The sequence below is a fragment of the Colossoma macropomum genome, unplaced genomic scaffold (assembly GCF_904425465.1).
Source record: "Colossoma macropomum unplaced genomic scaffold, Colossoma_macropomum, whole genome shotgun sequence".
NCBI lineage: Eukaryota > Metazoa > Chordata > Actinopteri > Characiformes > Serrasalmidae > Colossoma > Colossoma macropomum.
Window position 1 is genome coordinate 1594530 of NW_023495007.1, and position 17532 is coordinate 1612061.

The 17532-nt window shown below is 40.2% G+C and overlaps 1 protein-coding gene and 1 pseudogene across 1 annotated transcript; both read left to right on the top strand.

Annotated features, from left to right (window-relative positions):
* Positions 1–5620: 5620 nt before the first annotated feature.
* LOC118800843 (olfactory receptor 1496-like) lies at positions 5621–6615 on the top strand. The gene is given in 3 exon segments (XM_036560992.1): positions 5621–5776; positions 5778–5942; positions 5944–6615. Coding segments are annotated over 3 exon segments (987 nt in total). The 5' UTR covers positions 5621–5626.
* Positions 6616–16225: 9610 nt separating this feature from the next.
* LOC118800865 lies at positions 16226–17237 on the top strand (annotated as a pseudogene).
* Positions 17238–17532: the final 295 nt, after the last annotated feature.

Sequence of the window (17532 nt, forward strand, 5' to 3'; positions counted from 1 at the left end):
TGCTGCATATTACATAAAATTGAAGAATCACATTTGCAGATGTTCTTATGTCTTTAGAATTATGTTACACTGAGAATCTATAGTTTACAATTCATGGTTAGATTAATATATGTGTGTCAGACATATAATAAAGATAAGAAAAAATTCAAATATATGTAATGTTACCTAAAAACAAGTAGAGTGAAAATTGATAGCTACTTTCAGGTAGATATTTGAGTAAAGAACTTTTGAATAAATGTTCATAGACTGCTTAAACAATTACAAAAATATTTTATTTTATACAGTGTGTTAACAATTGTTCTTCAAGTTTAAATTTTTGTATTTTCATGTATGCAAATAGATGAGGGGCAGTTGCCAGTGCAAAAAACAAGAAAAAAACAAGAGAAAAATAAAGCAAAATGTTCACTGATAAATTGATCCCTGCTTTCAGTTACAATTTAATTATTTGGACTAAGAACATGCAATGTTTATGTACTCTTTGTTTTTTTGCTCTCATTGGTCCTCTTAGTGAAAGGGGTGGTGTGGGGGTATGGACACTGACATGGACACAATGATGGAGAGCTCAACAATGGCTGCTGCAAAGCACAGCATATTGAGAGTATGTGTAAATGTGATTTCTTCAAGTAAGACATGTTCCTGGATCATTGGCCCTTATTCTTCAAAAAAGTGGTATACAGTCAAATCTGATTGTAAAATGAGCACGTGTAAATTTCACAGATTTTATTATACATCAGCTTCGTCTTTGCTGTATCTGTACAATCAAACTCACATTGGGTAGCAACCGTTGATTTGTAGTTATTTCTCATTTTATTCTTTCTTGCTGTTGTAATTTTAACCCTATAAAGTTTGGTCAGTAGGGGGAGCAGTGCACTCACTGCTCGACCTCAAACTCATTTGAGTACAGCTATTGCCTCACTGAGTCACTGAGCCCTTCACGAGCTCATGCTTAATGTAAATGATATGTCAGTGATTTCATGCATTGAAACTGATGCATCATTTGTTTTCAAATCTCCTGTTTCCATGTTGTACAAAAGTTTCACGAATCAGACGCAGAGCAGTTCATCAATGGTGGCGAAGTATGCGCTCTTTGTTTTATACAACTTTAAAGAATAAGGTCCACTATCCCTTTTGTTGTCCATGGAACAGAATTCCTCAGGAGTGGATCTAATATACTTTGGGGGTGTGTGGCAACCAGTGGCACAGAAAACATAGATTGGGTAGACAGATGGAAGAATGGAGTCCAGGAAATACCAGTAAATTCTGGAGGCAAATGTGACACAGTCGGTGAAGATACCGAAGGTGAAAAAAGGCTTCTACAACAGGACAATGATATAAAATCCACCATAAACTTCTTCAAGAATGCAAGCTGAAGCTTTTGGAATGGCCTTCTCAGACCCATAACTTGATCAACATTCAAAATCTGTGGGTATATCTTAAACATGGTGTGTGTGCAAGATGGCCCAAGAATATCACGTAACTAGAAGGGCTCTGCAAGTAGAAGTAAGTGGAAATTTATTTTACAAGAATAGAAAGAACCCTAATTGGCTAGAAAAAGCCTTTGAAAGCTGTGATATCATCTGCCTAAGAGGCTAGGATGTCCAAACTTATTCATATGCCACAAATGATTTATTTCACACAAACATTTACATACAACTGTACACACACAAACAACTGAGTGCTCATTGGGCTCAAAAAGGACTGCACCTAAGTATAGTCAAAGTTTAAATATTTTCAATAAATTTATAACTTTACTTAATTTTATAAACAAAATGCTGAAAGCAGTATATTTTGGAAAGAATTTTCAAGTGACTTAGGGAGGAGTATCAGGGACACACCGATAACATCAGATGGTAATGACTGATTAGAAGAAATGCTGCATCAGGAACAGCAAATGGATATTGATCCAGAAAAATTGCCATTGAGTTTCCTCCAGATTAGTTTATTGATTATTTACAGATTATTTATTTTAGCCTATAATTTGTGTTAACCTACATCATCCCCATCAGATATTATGCTTTAAAGAAATTATCTTAATTAATATATTAAGTCATGGTATTAATTAACAGGCTGAGTTAGAATTATGTTAATAATTAATGATTGCCTTATTAATGGTTATTCATATTTGATTTAGTTCTTTATTAACGTATACACTTCATTATTTTCTGATGTGATGTGTTAAGTATTAGTTCATACATTAATTTACTGTTATGAAGCATTAGTTAAGTATTAATACATGCTTATTTGTGGACCAGTATTGTTAAGTGTTACCCTTTTGTTTTATACCTATGCCATAAAGTCAAGAGCTCTAGAGGTCTCTTGGAAGAAAAAAGGTTTTTACCCAAAGTATACCGGTTAGAGTTAGGCCCATAGAAAAATAAACTCAAAGCTGAGCGCTGAGCAACCTGCAAGCTCCCCTTAAGGATGCCCATTCACAAGTGGAACCAGTTGCCACTAATTACTGAATGGCAGCTCTTTGCCTTCTTTTGGTGGCAAGCTTGGGTCGAGCCGGTCAGCCACTTACAAGACCCCCTCCACCACAAATGACTCCCAGTGTTCCCTCACACTGCCAATGCTATAAATCCCTAATGAGGTCCAGGTATGCTGAGCTTGAGCCCACGACCTTAGGCCTGCCAGTCCTCAAGGTACTGATGCCCATTACCGACCCAGATCTGTCAGCAGTGCTGGACTAGGAGCTCTGCTGCAGGAACTCCAACGTCTATTTTTTGTAAGGAAACAGCAGTGGTGGGAAGTCAAACTGGCGCTTATAGAGAAATATCACAAGCAAGGAGTGGCAGAGGGTGTTATGTATATATTTAGCCCACAGAAGTGGTTAGATGAGGCCAAGAATTGAAGAATCCTCTCCAGACCCTGTTTTTTTCTCTCTGTCTGCCTGTTGAACTGTAGATGGAACCCAGAGGACAGGCTGATGGAAGCCCCTAAGAGTTGGCAAAGCACCTTTCAAAAGCTGCTGGTGAACTGGGGGCCTCAGTTGGAGACTAAGTCTTGTGGGATCCTCTAAATTCTAATTATATGCTGCAAAAGCAGCTCCGCGGTCCTCTTGGCAGTAAGAAAGCCCATGTAAGAACATAAACTTGCAGGCCATAAAGAATCAGTCCACTACCACCGAGATCACTGTGTTTCCTCAAGAGGCTGGCAACTTGGACACAAAGTCCAATCACAGGTGGAACCAAGTGCATGAGGGGATAAGGCATGGTTAGTGTATGATGCTGGCCATACAAAAAGATCCTTGTTCTGGGCACAGACCTGACAGACTGCCACAAATGAGTGCACATCCTTATCGATACTGGGTCACCAGAAGTGCCTATGCATGTGCCTATTCTAGGGCAGGGGTGTCCAGTCTTATCTTCAAAGGGCTGGTGTGGCTGCAGGTTTTCACTCAAAACAAGCTGGAGCACACCTGATTCCACTTATTTAACCTAGTTTCTGTCTTCAAACTGCTGATCATGTGAGCTCCTGCTTTGCTGGAATGAAAACCTACAGCCACACCAGCTCTTTGTGGATAAGACTGGACACCACTTTTCTTGGGTTATGGTGATGCTAAGATGCCCAGCCAACTGGGATTTACCTATTGCAAGACCTTTGCTATGGTTGCAGGAGGACATACTGCATCTTCAGGGGAGCCCTTCCTAGGCTTGGCTCTTGATGCAGGGCCCCTCGAATAACAGTCTCCTGGTCAAAATGCACATTAGCCTCAATGTGCCTACTGGGAAGGTTAGACCCAGAATTATCTTAGCGTGCTGAGGCTTCCTGCTGCCTGGAGAGTGTGTCAGCCTTAGTGTTCTTTATCCTGGGATGGTAAAACAATATGAAATCAAACCAGTTGAAGAATAATGCCCACCTGAACTGACAGGACTTCAGGTGTTTGTGCTTTGAATAAGAAGTTTACCTTAAGAAGTCCCAGTCACAGATAGAGCCAGTTGCCACTAAATACTAAGGGATGGCTCTCTGCCTCCATCTGGAGGCAGGCTGTGACCAAGCCGAGCCTTGACTCAATAAATGTGAAAAAATAAAAAATATCTTCAGCATCAAATGACCAAGTCCACTTATTCATAAATTAATATAAGCTATGCAATTAAATTAATAAATAAATAAATAAATAAAACTTGGCTCTGTGAAAGCTAAAATTATTAATTACTCTTCATCATGTCAATTAATATGAAGGTACAGCATTTCTATGGGTAAATAAGTTAATGCAGCAAACAAAACATAAAGACAGAAAAATATTACATTATACTAAAAATGAATGATTTATGTGTTAATGTGGAAACAAGGCAAATGTTTTATTAAACATAAAACTTAATTTTTTATTTTGTAATATTTCAAATGTAATTTCTATAGACATGTAAAAATACTCATATTTCTAAAACATATTTATACTTTCTTGTTGTTTTCATATAGTATTTGATATTTTTTCTCCACAGTGGTAATCATAACCTTTAATAAGTTTATAATAAGTTTTGACTGAATTCTCTTTGAATACTCTTGCAATCTGAAGCACAACTTGATGTTACAGAATGTTTTTCCACATGTTACATGTATTTCCACCAGATATGTCTTCAAATCCCCAAATCTTACATAGTGCCAGTGTTTTGTCTCCTAAATATGGCACTGAATGCTGTGGACTCAAATGGCATACTTTCAAAAAATTAATCTTCAGTACTTTTAATTGCTAAAATGTGGCACAAAAAATAACAAAAAAGTTTGGCTCAGCATTCACAGAACTTCATGAGTCATCATCTATGTTGCAATGTACATGTTTCAGTCATAGGTTATGTTATGCATAACACTTTGCAGACAGTCTAAAACACTATGGAAGTCCATACAGACACACAGACAGACAGTCAGCCCAAACATTTACAGGCAACTTTACCTACAAGCTTCCAAAACTGATTTAAACAATGCTTCTAAGTTTGGCTGAGGACACTGATTGGACAGCGATCACAGTTCACTGTAGCAGAATTCCAGCTCAGTGTAGCACAATTCCAAAAAAAGTTTTTGGAGATCTAATTTGTCTTACAATGTTTTAGGTAGCAGGCATTGCATTCAGAAACATTTCATGCAAAAACAATAAGGAACTTTTAAAGGCATTGAATAGGTTGGATATCTGGTTCCTATCTTCTGACCCCATAAGTTTCCAAAGCAAAGCATTTCACAACAAACCACTCTGAATTTTAACCATCTTACATTTAATTAAGCAGACACTTCGATTTCTCTTTAATGTGTTATAGCGTCTGTGTTCTCAGTTCATTCCAAGCAAACCCATTTGGGCCTGTAATGTTTTTTTCCCTGTTTCTTCAGTGTTCTACAGTGCTATAGGGAATGATGTCACTTGAGACCAAACATAAATATGAGGGATCTTCACAGATATGCTGGCATTCTTTCTCAGCTGCGGAAGGTAAAGATATCTCCTTCTAAAATTCTGTTATGCTTTCCATTATTATTACAAAGGATTTATTGTTGATTTAGTGTGACTATTGTAACATGTCTTTTCATACTTGCACAGTGAAAAGAGATTCATTGAAGGTTTTCCAGCCAAACTTGATTTAATGCAAATCATTCTTTCTCACAGGTGTTTTGAAACCAGATGGCTGCTAACTTGACTTCCATGCAGTCAATGTCATCAACAAATTCAACATTTATTCGTCCCTCCAGCTTTTACATCAGTGGACTTAGCAACATCCCACACGCAAAGTACTACTATGTGTTTCTGTGCTTTGTGTATGCAGTGACTGTTTTGGGAAATCTGTTTATAATGGGTCACCATATACCTGGCACGCAGCTTACACACTGCTAAGTATATAGCTGTCTTCAACCTGGCCTTGTCTGATCTGTGTGGAAGCTCTGCTCTCATTCCAAAGCTTCTGGACATGTTTCTGTTTGAGAATCAGTACATATCTTATGAAGCTTGTCTAGCAAACATGTTTTTTCGTTTATGTCTTTATGACCCTGCAGTCTCTTACTCTGCTTGCTATGGCCTATGACAGGCTAATTGCTATATGTTTTCCATTAAGATACCATGCAATTGTCACCAAAACAGCAATGTCTTTAATCATCTGTGTTATGTGGATTCTCTCTATGAGTGTCAATGCTGTACTGGTAGCTCTAGTTACCAGATTGTCCTTCTGTAGATCTACAACAGTTAACAGCTATTTCTGTGATCATGGCCCTGTCTATAAACTAGCCTGTAATGATAACTCCATAAATTCCATAATGGGCTATGTCTGTATGGCTGCTCTGCTCTACATTCCATTGTTCCTAATAGCTCTCTCATATGTTTGTATTGGTTTTGCATTGCGGAGGATCTCACAGGGTGTTGAGCAAAACAAAGCTATGAAAACCTGCACCTCCCATCTCATATTAGTGGCCATGTTTTATCTACCAATTATTAGTGTTTACACTGCAGCTCTTACAACACCTTTAAGTGCAAATATCAGAATAATCAATACTGCTTTGACACAAACCATTCCACCCATGTTAAACCCCATCATATATACACTAAAAACAGAGGAGGTATTGCAGTCTATTAAAGTACTCTACAAACGAACCAAAGTGAACACAATGGAACGAGCTGTGAAAAAGACTGTGAAGAACTGAAGTGACATAATAACTCTACATTGGCCTAGTGAGAGGGATTTTCAGTTGTGTTTATTACTTTGTTTTTATTATCCATTTTATTGTCCATGAATTTTGGCAAGATGAAATTTTATTTTATTCATTTTTGTTTTGGTGCTGATTTATACAGCAGTTTCTCTATATGTAATAAAACTGTGTATAGAATGACAATTTGCAATCATAATGTCATAAGTTATCTTGAAAGCCTACAAAATCAGTTATTTAAATATATTATCAGAAAAAAATGATCAAGTGTTATCCATATTCCACATTTTGACTCCTATCAGCAACAGTCCCATATAAGTGGGATATCTGTGGATTATTGATGACATATTTTGATTTGTGTTAAACAATTTCATATGGCCTACTAAACATACCTGCTATTTACACTGGAACTTTTTATATTGATTAATTTCACTGCCCGTTGGTCACGCTGTCATATATATTCATTAGCTGTTGCCATTATCGGCTTAAAGCACCTTGGGACATATGCTCCATTATTTAATGTCATTTTTGACCCAAAACCACAGTTTGGAGTTCCTACATGTATGCAAAGAGAAAATTCTTTCAGGTGATACAAATACTCTTTGTGTGTTTTAGACCAGAACAAGATATGCTTATTTAAATGTTAACCGTCATCAAACAATTTGCAATGTAGTTTTTACACAATACCAGGGGTGAGACTAGACTCAGCATCATGGACTGAGCCCACTGCCCATTTTGCGTGGTTTCCCATATCTAGAGGAGACAGAGCAGTTCCACTAAATGCCACTAAATGAGTGCCTTCCCTATGAAGTAGAAAATGTCTGATTTCTGCCTCCAGACTGTGGTCGGGGTGACTCACAGGAGCTGTTCCCATAACCAGCTCCAGGACCAGAGCTAGTTTAACTTTCTGCCCGCTCTGTGGTAATACCCATCTATTCTCCAGCCAAAGGATGAGTTAGACTAAAATGGGAGTGAAGTGCTGCTCATTTATTGCACAGTCAGATGATAAAAACAGAAAAATGAGAGGGCAACACAGAAAGAAAAGTAGCAGAGAGCACAGTACCCCATGAATACAGGTAAATTCACTATAATAACCACAAAACAATGCACTCAAAGCCTTAACCTTTACATTCCCAACACTACCTCCACTCTTGATGTTAATAAAACCTAACACCACTCCAGCAATCATAGGAATGTATTACTCACATGCTTTCTCAGTAACAAAACATGGACATCAAACAAGTTACCTCTCTTAGTCTCCCAAAAGTCACTTTTTTTCTGCCCGTCCCCATACTCTTCAATGGTCAGTCACAATTCCACTTGACAGAGCAAACAGTCCAGTCCATTTCCTGTTAATGACTTAATGTACATGGTTTGGTGGGAAGCACAGTGTTAAGCATGTTGGTCCAACATAGCAAGAAGGCAGTAGTCAGTAATTTACGAAACTTGAACAGTGCACATTCACTTCCAGAGTGAATATAAGGATTCTATTTTTCCGTCCTGAAATAAGAACAGGTTAATACTTGCAACCTACAGCAACTCTTCTTTTACATCATTATGTTAATTTCTGCTTATAATACAAGACTCTCATTCCATACTCAAACATGTATACCTTATACTCATCTCAAAACAATGTAAATATGGCCAATCTACATACCATCTGCACAAAAACTGTCAGTTACACATCTTCTTCGCAGTATTTTTGTTGTTTTTTTTATTATTATTTACCTTTTTTGTACAAAAAACTCAACAGAACACTTTACCTTGTTTTCCATGTTTTTGTCTTCCTTTTTTTTTTAAAAGACCCACCTTCATATTTGTCATGCAGACCCAAAACGGCAGTCCTGGCACCACTACTGGATGTAGCACTGTCAGATTCTTCACAAGGCTGCACTTGATAGGCACAGATTTCAAAGCTAATAGCTACATAGTAAAATACGTAAGCATAGCCTGCTTTAGCACTGCTACATTGCTCTTGTTATTGGCTATGCTTAGTTAACTGACCAAGTTGGTTATTTACCCTTTCATTTTGATTCAATTCATGTCAATTTTGTGCATGTTTAGTGAAGGTTTTCTCAGCTTTCTGACATGAGCGAACTGCATTCAGTTCACACATCATAAAGTGTAAGAAATGTTGTGTGTGGCATGAGAGAGTGAGATTACACTGAATTGCATTTCTCAGGGCCAACGCATGAGAGCTGGCAGCCCTGGTCACCATTTGTCCCATCTGATGGCAGCAAAGAACTGAATCCTATTTGCACTTAAAGACATTTGGCTTGTTTTCTGTGCTTTATTTAATCTGGAGCTGCATCTCCAAAATCAGCTCAAACACAGCTGAGATCCCAGCTGCGAGTCAAAGCAACGGTAAAGGTTTAGCTCCTGAACTAAGGTGGAGAAACTGTTTTGTCTCCTTTCACCTTCCCAAAGTGAAAAGCTCACTGCACAATGTCACAGTTCGCCCATTTTATGAGGAGCAAAGGTCCTTTTTTGATATAATTGATATATTCTGCCAGTATATATTTTAAATATATATATACTGCCCATTTTTTCATGACTTAAAAGGACCTCCCCAGAATATTTCGCATTTTCATGTTCTTTTTTTTCATAGTCTTTACTGTACAGGTGCTAACATGGATGGGCATATGAACTTCCCAAAATTTCTACACTTTCAGGGCTGATACCCTACAGTGACTTCACAGTTGATAACTATAGAAGAGGTTTGACATCGGGGTTGATGGCATTGTAGCAGTGCCAAGGTAGCATACTACTTCAAGCTTCATTGTCCAGCGAAGCACATATTCTATGTTATACATCTGCATTTGAATACTGATAACAGCTGGGGTATCTTGGCTCTTAGCAGGGACCTTTGAGGACTGTGAGTGGGTTAGCCAGCCTCCTTGGCAATGGACAGCTCTGCTTCATGCACTCTAATTAGTAGTCATGGCATCTAATGTCAGTCCACGTTATATTTCCATCCTCAAAAGACATTGGTCTGCATGGTTTGACATTAAGCTTCGAAGGCTTCTAAATGTATTTCACAGACGGTCTTAAACCTCAATGTGCTTCACACTTTCATGCACAGTGGATGCTCTCATTCTTTTTTCTGTTCTAGTACCAGGCTGAATCAGTCAAGTAACACTGGCAGCATCAAGTTTTGTCTTTTTTACCTGTTAGTGAGCTTGTCTGCCCATACCAGTGTGTGGACGCTCCACCAGGGGGCTTGATTGAGAGCAGCCACTGTGCATGAAAGCAAGGAGCACAGTGAAGTTGAGGGGGAGACCCATTCTCATATCATCCATGGCATTAGTAAACACTTCCACACCAACCTCCTGTTCAACCTCAGAACAGTCATACACAATAAACACTTTTTTATAGATGTTGTCTCTCTGCATGTAGTGACTTAACTGGCACTTACATGGCGCTTTTTGCCCATATGCAGCTTTTATTTCCTCCATGTCCATGTCCTTGACCTTAGATTTTGTAAGCAACAGACCCTGTAGCTCCATTGTCTCTGATAGCCATTGTTTTTTCTGACCAATTATTAACCTTAGCACAGCTCTCAAACTCTTTCTGTGGCCCTGAACCTGACCTGGTCACAAGGTGGAAATCCTCTCTTGCTGAGTTACATTTTCATCCTCGCTATCAGCTGTGATCATAATGCACATATCTGGAGCATCTGTCATATGAACTGGACCTTGCATGCCTGAAGAAAACCCATTTACTTTCAAAGCTATTTAAGATGGAACGGGAAACTTAGTTAGCTAGCTACCAAGACATTAGCATACTATTAGCACTTTTTTATGCATGTTATGAAGAAAATGATCATAATACATTGCATTGAAACGACATTGAAACATGATAATACAATGGTTATCGTAATTTTTAACGGATTGTTAACTTATATTTGTGGGTTTCTTTCTTCTGTTATGCAGCCATCTTGCCGGTTTTTCTTTTTTTTCATTACACTCCGTTTGGAATGTGCCTCTGAACAACCTCCATTTGGAGGGCCATGTATCCCTAACACTTCGCCCTATCCCTCTATCGGAACAAAAATCGGAACACCTTACCCCTAGGCATGAACACGCAAAATAGAGGGCAAAGGGCTAAGTGGTTAGGGGTGAGGGGTGAAATGGGATTGGGCCTTAATGTCATTCTTGCCAACGTTAAGAGCTGGTGATATTTGGCATCATCATCATCATCATCATCATCGTTAACCGCTTAGTCCAGATAGGGTCGCGGTAGCAGTTGGGAGAGCAGAGAATCCCAGGTGACCCTGTCCCCCGCAACTTCCTCCAGCTCATTCCCGGGGACCCCAAGCCGCTCCCAGGCCAACTTGGAGATATAATCCCTCCAGCGGGTCCTAGGACGACCCCGGGGTCTTATTCCGGTAGGCCGTGCCTGGTACACCCCCACCGGGAGGCATCCCGGGGGCATCCGGATCAGATGCCCGAACCACCTCAGCTGGCTCCTCTCAATGCGGAGGAGTAGCGGCTCTACTCCGAGCTCCTCCCGGATGGCCGAGCTCCTCACCCTATCAAATAGATTGTAGCCCGCCACCCTGCGAAGAAAGCTCATTTCTGCCGCTTGTATTCGCGATCTCATTCTTTCGGTCATTACCCACAGCTCATGACCATAGGTGAGGGTCAGGATGTAGACCGATCGGTAAACAGAGAGCTTCGCCTTACGGCTCAGCTCCCTCTTCGCCACTACAGTCCGGTACAGCGACCGCATTACTGCTGCCGCTTGTCCCAGCCTGCGGTCAATCTCACGATCCTTCTTCCCATCACTCGTGAACAAGACCCCGAGATACTTAAACTCCTCCACCTGGGGCAAGTCCTTTCCCCCTACCTGGAGTGGGCATACCATCCTTTTCCGGGCTAAGACCATGGACTCAGACTTGGAGGTGCTGATCCGCATACCAACCGCTTCACACTCAGCTGCAAACCGCTCCAGTGTGCGCTGGAGGCATCCATGTGATCCAGCCAAAAGAACAACATCATCTGCAAATAGCAGAGACGCCACCCTCCGGCCTCCACACATAATGCGCTCCTGACCCCGGCTACGCCTTGACACCCTGTCCATGAATATCACAAACAGGAGTGGAGACAGGGCACAACCCCTGGCGGAGTCCAACGCTAACACTGAAAGAGTCCGACTTAATGCCGAGTATACGAACACAGCTCTCACTCCGGGCGTACAGAGATTGAATGGCCCGGAGTAGTAACCCCGGCACCCCATACTCCCGGAGGACCTCCCACAAGATATCTCGGGGAACACGGTCGTAAGCCTTCTCCAAATCCACAAAACACATGTAGACTGGGTTGGCAAACTCCCATGCCCCCTCAACAATCCGTGAGAGGGTGAAAAGCTGGTCCATTGTTCCACGGCCAGGACGGAATCCGCATTGTTCCTCCTCAATCTGAGGTTCAACTATCGGCCGAAGTCTCCTTTCCAGCACCTTGGCATAGACTTTCCCAGGGAGGCTGAGCAGTGTGATACCCCGATAGTTGGCACACACCCTCCGGTCCCCTTTCTTGAAAATAGGGACCACCACCCCGGTCTGCCAGTCCAAGGGTACTGTTCCCGAGGTCCATGCACTATTGCAGAGGCGTGTCAGCCACAACAGCCCCACAATATCCAGAGCCTTAAGCATCTCCGGACGAATCTCATCCACCCCCAGAGCCTTGCCACTGAAGAGCTTGCCAACTACCTCAGTGACCTCCACCAGGGAAATGGAGCTTGACACGCCAGAGGCCTCTGGCCCTGACTCCCGTGAGGGAGGCATGTCACCCGGATTAAGGAGTTCCTCAAAGTGCTCTTTCCACCGACCGACAATATCCTCATTTGAAGTCAGAGTTTCTCCACCCCTGCTGAATACAGCCTGGGCGCAGTCACCCCGATCACTCCTGAGTCGCCGGACAGTTGTCCAGAACCTCCTCGAGGCCGACCGAAAGTCTTTTTCCATGGCCTCACCAAACTCCTCCCACGCCCTGGATTTTGCTTCTGCCACCGTTGCAGCTGCCACTTTTTTGCATGTCGGTACCTATCTGCTGAATCGGGAGTCCTTCGGGCCATCCAGTCCCTAAAGGCCTCTTTCTTCAGCTTGACGGCCTCCCTCACCACCGGTGTCCACCAGGGGGTTCTTGGGTTACCGCCATGACAGGCACCGACAAGCTTTTGGCCACAGCTGCGCCTGGCAGCTTCCACAATGGAGGTTTTGAACAGGGTCCATTCAGCATAAGCACACACAACAGTCAGAGTTTTCCTCTCTGCGATTTTAATACGCATTGAGGCGACCCTCTCCCGGGCAGGGTACACGATGTTTTGCGTCTGTTTTTCATGGAGGTTTTTGGATCGAGTTAGTCTGGGTCTTCACTCCAGACCTGTTCGCCCTGGGAGACCCTACCAGGAGCATGTTGCTCCCGACGACTTAGCTCTGAAGATCCCTAGACCACACAAGCCCTTCCGCCACAACAAGGCCCCGATCCAGGAAGGGTATTTGGCATTATATTGTAAAATAATGTAAATTCAGATTCACTGTGGCCAAAGTTAGGAGCTGGCAACTTTCACTGATAATTTAACATTGATCCAACACAACATGAACACTGAAATTTTAGCCTCAACTAAAATGATGACTTTGATGGAAATTATAGGAAAGGTTAGTGCACAATGAGCAGTCATTATATATAACTATAACTCTTTTAACTAGCTAAGGAATTGAATCTGAGGAGAAGATGTCAACAAGACATTGACCTCAAACATACAGCCAAAATAATTTAAAAACAAGTTAAAGGTACTTGCATGTCCCATCCAATCTCCTGGCTTGAGGCTCATTGAAAATGTATGGAAAATACAAGCCCATCAGAGGGATTCTCGTAGCCTTGGGGAGCTGAAGACAGTTTGCCAAGAGGAATGGCCCAAAATTGAATCAACAAGCAGAAAACTACATCTCAGACCTTTTTGGAGTAGAATTAAATCATAGTACTTTTACTTATAATTGAGTAAATTTTAATGAAGTACTTTTACTTCGCTACTTTAATTTCCATAACGTTACAGAGTAAAAATAAATTATGAGCGAATCAGCTCAGACACCAACACGAACCACGCACGGTTAAATCTAAAAGATTCACCAATCAAAAAACAGCAGCTCCTGCAGGAAAAAACACTACAGAGATGTCCAGTTTAGTGGAGAAGGGCAGAGGAGAACTGAACCAGCTCACTCGAGGAGCAGACCGCGTCCAAACGATCATCTGTATTTATTTAACATGAACTAAAGAAAACGGCGTTATTATCAGCGGCCAAACACGAAACCTGCTGAGATCCGCTTTCACAACTCGACTCCAGTATGAGGCAGCATTAGCCGAGCTAAACGGGTACCGTGTTTACGATTTTCTTCTTTCTTTTATATCATTCTGATTATGACACTGGAAATCTGTTGCGTATATTTTATTACAGTGCCTGTTAGCTGCTTTAGTTAACAGGTGTCGCCCACAGCCCACTTACCATTTATACAGCCTAGTTTAGTGGCTGTTTTGGAGATAAACAGTCGTGAACGGCTGTGAGACAAGAAATCTAGCCTAACACAGGCTCTTCATAAACTCTGGACAGTGATTCTGTGGTGATGACTGGCCTGATCCCTCCCTGCCTCTCTCTCTCTGTCTCTTCCTCTCTCTCTCTCTCTCTTTCTCTTTCTCTCTGCGTTGGTGTTTGTCTTTAACTGTGAGAGGTCGTGTAGCTGTTTAACTGTGAAATGCAATAACAATGTCTGATTCTGTATGAAGTGATCAGCATGATTAGTGAAATATATTACAGTAAAAATCACAGCTCGGTAAATTGCTGATGTTGCTGCTGATTTTAATGGTGTAAATGTTCTGAACAGATATCAGTGAAAATATACAGTTTGAAGGTTGTGAGAGATTCATACCTCATTAACGTAAGCTAGAGTCCAGGGAGCTGATGGGCAGCAGGACTCACTAAAACTACATTATTAATTAAGCAATTTACTCATAATTTTGACTCTCTCTTCTCTTAAACTTAATTAAACAGTAACAGCCTCTGCACAGTCTTTCAGGGATTCTGAAATACTTTACTGGAAGCAGATAAACTAGGATGTCTTATATAATCTTCTGAGCATGCAGTTTAATGTAAACCATGTTCCTTACACAACTCTTACTTGAGTAATTTTATTTACTAGCTTGGGTAAATTATCACTACAGTTTAGTATATATAGTTAGTTAGTTAAATATAAAAATTAAATAATATAATAAAAATAACATAAAAAAATGTCTGGATGCTTGTGCAATCTTGGGGCCACTCAAAGCTGTTACCAGCTTTTTAAAAATGTTTTCTTTTTAATTTCAACATACAGTGTACAATTATGTAGCATCATTGACTTGGAGACACATCTCCTGATATGGTTTTATGACTCCACAACTTCATTTGAGACTAGTGCTGAATTTGCATCATCCATATGTCTTCTCAATCTTTTGTGTTCCTTGTGTTCATTTCACAGGAGGTTGATCAGCAAGTAACATGATTGACTTCAGATTTTATATAATTCTAAGCTGTCTATTGGCAAATCTTTGTTAACAATAGCAATATTTAAGCATGTACTGTCACACTGTTATTCTGCTTACTATCGTTAATCCCTCAAAGAAGGTTCATGACCATCAGGTCGTTGCAGTGCCAAATGAGATTACTACACAGATTTCCAACCCTACTCCTGGTGAACCCCATGTCCTGCACATTTTATTATTTTCATTCTCTAAAACACCTACTTAAATTAAGGAACAGCTAGTTTATTAGCTGATAAGTTAGATCAGGTGTTTTGGGAGCAGCAGTAACACTAACATGTGCATAGGTACTCCAGGACCAGTGTTGGTAAGCACTGCACTAATAAATAATGAACAGAAAACACAAATTTGATCTTGGATCAGCATTCACAAGCAACTTTATGAGAAGTCATCTTTGTTATAATGTACATGTTTCAGGTATATAGGTTATATTATGAACAAAACAACTGAAGTCAAACCAGAAAGACAGATAGGTAACATCAGCCGAAATATTTAGGGGCAACTTCAACAATGCCTCTAAATTTGGCGCAGGACTGATTGGACAGTGGTTACATTTCAGTATAGCATAATTCTTAAACCCTTTTGCTGAAAATGCAATCAAATTCCTCAAAATGGTCAGGACCAATTACTTGAGATATCTCTCTTGTGCTCTCATTACAAATGTGGCAGTAGAGATCTATGGAAAGACTTGTCTAATTTTTTCTTTAGAGTTCTACTGAGGAGCAGTGCTGCAGGGAATGATATCACCAGAGACCAAACACAAATAAAAGTGATCTTCACCGATATGCTGGCATTCTTTCTCAACTGCCTAAGGTACAGTATCAATAGTGCCTGCGATGCCCTAGCGATCTCATTCACCTTCTACAATTTTTGTGTTTTTTTTTATACAAAACAATTTATTGTTGATTTAGTGTAATTTACTGCATTGTAATGACTTTATTTATACATGCATTGTAACAAGGAATTAAAATAAGGTGTTCCAGCACAAATTGAATTAATGCAAATCATCCTTCTTACAGGTGTTATGAAGCCAGATGGCTACTAACTTAAGTTCAATTGTGTCAGCGTCATCAACAAATGCAACATTTATTCGTCCCTCCAGCTTTTACATCATTGGACTTTACAATCTCCCACATGCAAAGTACTACTATGTTTTTCTGTGCTTTGTGTATGCAGTGACTATTATGGGGAATTTGTTTATAATGGGCACCATATACCTGGCACGCAGCTTACACACTGCTAAATATGTAGCTGTCTTCAACTTGGCCTTGTGTGATCTGTGTGGAAGCTCTGCTCTCATTCCAAAGCTTCTGGACATGTTTCTGTTTGAGAATCAGTACATATCTTACGAAGCCTGTCTAGCAAACATGTTTTTTGTTTATGTCTTTATGACCCTGCAGTCTCTTACTCTGCTTGCTATGGCCTATGACAGGCTGATTGCTATATGTTTTCCACTAAGGTATCATGCAATTGTCACCAAAACAACAATGACTTTGATCATCTGTGTTATGTGGATTTTCTCTGTGAGTGTCATTACTTTGATGGTAGCACTAGTTACCAGACTGTCCTTCTGTAGATCCACTACAGTTAACAGCTATTTCTGTGATCATGGTCCTGTCTATAAACTAGCCTGTAACGATAATACCATAAATTCCATAATTGGGCAATGTCTGTACTGCTGCATTGCTTTACATTCCATTGATACTAATAGCTCTCTCATATGTTTGTATTGGTTTTGCATTGCGAAGGATTGCAAAAGGTATTGAGCAAATCAAAGCTATGAAAACCTGCACCTCCCATGTCATATTAGTGGCCATGTTTTATGTGCCAATTATTAGCGTTTACACTGCAGCTCTTACAACATCTATCAGTACAAATGTCAGAATAATCAATACTGCTTTGACACAAACAATTCCATCTATGTTAAACCCCATAATATATACTCTTAAAACAGAGGAGTTGTTACAGTCCATTAAAGTACTGTACAAACGAAACAAGGTGAACTCTAAAGTGGAAAAAGCTGTGAAAAAAACTTTGAGGAATTGAAATGGCACTGTAAATTGGCCTTGTGAGAGATACAATCATGCGAGTTGTGTTTATTGCTGTTTTGATTATTAAAACAGATACACCTGTCAAGTCGAAAAATGTCCATGAATTTTGGCTAGATTAAATGTAATTTTATCAACTTATATTTTGTCAGTTATATCAACTTGCAATCCTAATTTCAAATCAAATCAAATTATTTTGAAAGTCTATAAGATAGTATAAGTTAGTACATTTCAACAATGGGTAGCTACAATTAAAAATTGTATTACCATACTCCACAATATACTCCACCTGT